The sequence below is a fragment of the Colobus angolensis genome, unplaced genomic scaffold, assembly GCF_000951035.1.
Source record: "Colobus angolensis palliatus isolate OR3802 unplaced genomic scaffold, Cang.pa_1.0 Scaffold169, whole genome shotgun sequence".
Taxonomy (NCBI): Eukaryota; Metazoa; Chordata; class Mammalia; order Primates; family Cercopithecidae; genus Colobus; species Colobus angolensis.
This window is the reverse complement of record NW_012114810.1, coordinates 456,726-461,386: the sequence shown is the minus strand read 5'-3', so window position 1 is coordinate 461,386 and position 4,661 is coordinate 456,726. Positions and strand designations below refer to the sequence as shown.

Below are 4,661 nucleotides of genomic sequence, written 5' to 3'. Positions count from 1 at the left end.
GAATGCAGTGGTGCAATCTCAGCTCGCTGTAACCTCCACCTCCAGGGTTCAAGCAATTCTCCTGCCTCAGCCTCCTGAGTAGCTGGGATTACAGGTGCCCACCACCATGCCCGGCTACTTTTTTGTATTTTTAGTAGAGAAAGGGTTTCACCATGTTAGCCAAGATGGTCTCGATCTCCTGACCTTGTGATCCGTCTGCCTCGGCTTCCCAAAGTGCTGGGATTACAGGCGTGAGCCACCGCGCCCAGCCGAAAATGACATTGCTTTAAAAAACCAGCAATCTCCTTTTTATGAAGAAATCTCCTTTTTATGAAGACCCAAGGAAAGAACCAAGGGGACTTACCCCATCTGTGGCTTCTGCAAAACACCTACAATACGCTGGATCCTGTCCATTGCCACACTCTGCTGAAAACTGCTTAATCCTGGGGATAGGGACAGAGAGAGATTAAGGATTGAGATTCAAGCATGTAGTCAGGTAAAGGACGAACAGAAGGGGGTTAAAATTGATTGATCTAAAAAACATTAAGTCGGGCCAGGCAAGATGGCTCACACCTGTAATCCCAGCACTTTGGGAGGCCGAGGCGGGTGGATCACCTGAGGTCAGGAGTTTGAGACCAGCCTGGCCAACATGGCGAAATCCCATCTCTATTAAAAATAACAAAAATTAGCTGGGCATGGTGGTGGGCACCTGCAATCCCAGTGACTGGGGAGGCTGAGGCAGAAGAATCACTTGAACCCAGGAGGCGGAGGTTGCAGTGAGCTGAGATAGCACCATTACACTCCAGCCTGGGCAACAAGAGCAAAACTCCGTCTCAAAAAATAATAACAAGAATAATAATTAAGTCATAGTAGCAAAAAAGGAGTAATAATAGGCCCCAAACAAGAACTTAAGAGAAATACACATCAAAAGAGGGAAAGAGAGAGAGAAATGAACCTAGCCCAAATGAATGCAACTAATGAGATTACCTCTCTCAAAACGACCCATCTTCAGCCCATTAAGTAGATCTGTGAGAGGAGGTATAAATCCTTGGAGTTCTTTACACTGTAGGAAAACAGGACAAAGGCTGTGAGAAGACCAAGAACTGTCCACACCAGCAGTGGCTCTTCCTTCGCCTCCAAATCTGGGAGTCAATACTATCCTTATAGGGTCCTTATCAACCAGCTGGGTGCTAAGCCACTCCAGGAGAGTCTCCTTTCACCTGCTTTCTCTTACCTTCTGGGCAAACAGCAGGTCTCCCTCTGTGGTACAACCTTGGATGTTTAGACTGGTCTCCAGTTCAGCATCTCTTGATCTTTTCGCCCCAGATCCTGCCATAGAAGCCGAACCCCGCTGTTCCGGATGAGATGGTGTATGTTGGTTACTGGAAACCTTGGATCGATGCCTGCAGCGGATAGGACCCGGGCTGGGCCGGGAACCTCCCCTTTGCCCAACAGTGTCTGGCCTGGGCCCATGGGCCCCCTTGTCCTCCCTCTCATTATCAGAGGGGAAGCCAAAGTCACTGTTCACTGGAGAGGTGGGAAAAGACGAAGAGAGAGAGTAGGAGGAATAGGAAGAAATGCTAGATGGAGAATCCATAGGTCCAGAAGCAGGGGCTGGAGAGCAGCTCCTGGAGTACCCAAAGATCGGAACCTGCAACTGAAGAGCAAAGCGAGGGAGTTTGAAACTGGAGTTTAAGGATTAGGAAATGGACTGGGAGATTGGGGTGTAATGCGTGGGATAATACTTATTCTTCCCCTCCCCAATATTACCAGTCTCAGACACAATAGAAAAAGACATTTCTACCCCCACCCCCGCCCATTAAGAACCTGGGATTCCCTCTCTGGCCGCCGCAGAGCAGCTCCCTGCCTGACGCGGCCTCCGTTGTTTCCTTCCCTCAATTCAAATACCTGACTTGAAAGACACCTTCCTCTCCGCCCGTTGTTCGCCAGGGCTATTCGCCAACCTGAGTCCGCAGCAAGCCTCTTCACCTAAGCCATGCCACCCACGAGAGGTCAATCTGCGCACGCGAACCCACCTGGTGACTCTACAGGAATCGCCCCCACAGAGACTGGCCTCCTGCCCTCTCCCAATCTTTCACGATCAGGATCCCTGTGCCGGTCTCTCTGGGCTCGCACCTGCCACGTGATGCAAACCCTCCCAATACGAAGATCTGCATTCAGCCCCCAAATCCACTCCCAAATCCTCCCTAACAGCTCGCTTTTCCTCCGAATATCCTTACCTGTTGTCACCCGGCTCAGCCCTGGCTCGGTTTCCAGCTCCTTCACCGTCTCTCCGGGTCTGGCTACCCACCTCCGCCTCTCAGGGGGCCCCGCCCCTTCCCCCTCCCAGACACGTGCGGCCTGGCACGTGCCTCCCCCTGCTTACACAGATCTCGCGCCCTCATTGGTTGTGTCGCCGGTAACACGTGATTCTCGTTACTGAAGTCCATAGCCTATTTGCTACAGTACAAAGGGCCTCAGCCAATAGAGGGCAGCCAGGTGATGATTGGCTATGAAGGAAGCATTCCGTGCTCCGCCCCTACATGCGGCTGCCGGAGAGGACCCGGTGATGAGAAAAGGAGGCGGATGGAAAAAGAGTGGAAAAGAAGGGAGAGGAGGAAAAGGGCGGAGTCCGTGGCCTTAAATAGGATGGTGATGCGCCAGAGACGCGCAGCTTGAGTGTGCAGAGATTGGTTGTGCCACTGAAGGCGTGCGCCTCCGGACGTGGGACCCCCGGTTCCGTCTCAGGAACTAACTCATCTGCCCCCTCTTTGAACACCTCCGCTCACGAGCGCAGCACGTGGAAACCATCAGTGATTTGTGTCTGCAACGTGTGTGTGAGAGAATGGAAGTGTGTGACACGGTATATTCTCCCGCTCTCGGCGGCCCAGCCCTCATGACTCTCCGGTTTCTGTTTCACCTCCCCCACCCCTTTCTCCTCCAAGTTGGGTGCCTCCTGCCCTGCTGGGTGAGGAGGGTGGGGATTGCAGCCGAGAACACCGCGTCCTCTCTGGCTCCCGCTGGGGCGGCTCCTCCGGCCCTTTTCTTACATAACCTATCACGCACGTTACAAGCTCAGATGCCACCCCGCCACGACGCTAGAGGTCAAAACGAAACTCAGTTTTTCCTGACTTTTTTTTTTGTCCAGGCTTCTTGGGCCCGGCGGCGTCCTGAATTATCTGATTCCAAGCACGGGGAACAGAACGGGGTAGGTCCCTGATCTCCTAGGTTATGGCTTTGTCCAGCTTCAGTGCCTTCATTTGTCCCCTGGAGAAGATTCGAAAGACTTTGAAGGAGGGGAGTGAGGCAAGTCCAGAGTTTAGAGAGTCTCAGAAATAACTGGGACGTTACTGTTGTCGTAGCGGCTTGCATTTTGAGAGTACAATGGAGAGGAGAGCAGGGCCAAGGACTGTGAGCTGGTTAAAGATAGTACGTCGCAGAGACCGCAAGGGGGCAGCCCAATTCTGATTAGGGTCCCGAGGATAGCGATTTAAAAAAAAATTTTAAGTGAGTTTGTCCCTACCATGATTACCAACTGCAAAAGGCACATTGTTGGACAGAGGTGTGGGTGCGGGTGGGTAGGTGTGAATATTTTAAATCTATTCTAAGTAGTTTTTGATATTTTACCTTATGTTTTAACAATGTGCTTATTCTTACAAAAAGAAAAAAAGATTCTAAAACCTCAACCCCGTTTCCCCAAGCACACTGTTTCAACACCATATTTAATAAAATAAAACAGAATTACCAATATGGACTGCGAATAAACCTGTTGTCTGTGGGTGCCCTTCTCCAGTCTTCTCCAAACTGCAGATTTTTTTCAGTCCATAATGCCCTCTAATTCAGTTGTCACCCAACTCCCCTTCCAATCTACACTTGCTGCCTCTAAATCCTGGTGCATTCTTTATTGTGACTTTAGAACAGACTCATGAAAGAGTAGATGGTAACCAGATTATTTCACTTATTTATTTTATCTTCCAATTTCCTCTTGCCAAACTCCCATCCAAAGACTCATAGCAGCCTTCTCCCACCTAAAAAAGCAGAGAAAGAAAGAGAGAGAGAGAGAAAAAATAAAAGAGTCAGGAGACCCGAGAAACCCCTTCATGCCCCCCCCACTCTATGGAAACTCCCCAGATATTTTGAGCTGGAATTGCTCTGTGATAGCTCCTGGGAAAGATGTGTGTGTACCCCTCTTCTCCACAGTCCTTTCACCTCCTGCTGAATCTCTTTATGCTTGATGGTTATTTAACATCCCAATTTAAAAATGCTTTTCCTATAATACAATTTTCTCTTCCCTTCTCTCCCCCCGCCCTGCCATACATCAAAGAATCGCCACCCCTTCTGCCTCTGAACTTTGCCTCTTGACTCTACCAGGTTGTAGGACCCACCCACTTTACCCTCTGGCATTTGGCATGACTTGAATCATGGCCAGACTGGAACTAGCTTTGATTGTTCCAGACATTTTGGAAGCCTGGAGAGGTATTCCCCCAACCCCTTCATCTACTTGCCTCTGCTCTAGGAGATCCTGAAGGTCTCTTAGTTCAGAAAAACTAATGACTCATCACAAAAGTCTGCCTCAGCATCTCCTAAATTTCTTTTTTTTTTTTTTTTTTTTGAGGCGGAGTCTCGCTCTGTCGCCCGGACTGGAGTGCAGTGGCCGGATCTCAGCTCACTGCAAGCTCCGC

At 50.0% G+C, this 4,661-nt stretch overlaps 3 protein-coding genes across 4 annotated transcripts in view; 1 reads left to right on the top strand and 2 right to left on the bottom strand.

The window, feature by feature from the left end:
* The window catches only part of CIART (circadian associated repressor of transcription), a 5,195-nt gene extending 2,900 nt beyond the window's left edge, over window positions 1–2,295 (bottom strand). Inside the window, 3 exon segments of the mRNA XM_011937776.1 lie at window positions 340–422; window positions 967–1,042; window positions 1,214–2,295. Of these exon segments, the coding sequence (XP_011793166.1) occupies window positions 340–422; window positions 967–1,042; window positions 1,214–1,576 (522 nt within the window). The 5' untranslated portion in view covers window positions 1,577–2,295.
* A 238-nt stretch (window positions 2,296–2,533) lies between these two features.
* The window catches only part of APH1A (APH1A gamma secretase subunit), a 16,945-nt gene continuing 14,817 nt past the window's right edge, over window positions 2,534–4,661 (top strand). Inside the window, exon 1 of the mRNA XM_011937775.1 lies at window positions 2,534–2,830. The gene's annotated coding sequence lies outside the window, so the exon portion shown is untranslated. The remainder of the gene's footprint in view (window positions 2,831–4,661) is intronic.
* The window catches only part of LOC105508832 (chromosome unknown open reading frame, human C1orf54), a 12,495-nt gene continuing 11,754 nt past the window's right edge, over window positions 3,921–4,661 (bottom strand). The window contains exon 5 of one of the 2 annotated variants that reach the window (XM_011937774.1): window positions 3,921–4,007. The gene's annotated coding sequence lies outside the window, so the exon portion shown is untranslated. The remainder of the gene's footprint in view (window positions 4,008–4,661) is intronic. The other variant, XM_011937773.1, reaches the window with a different exon arrangement.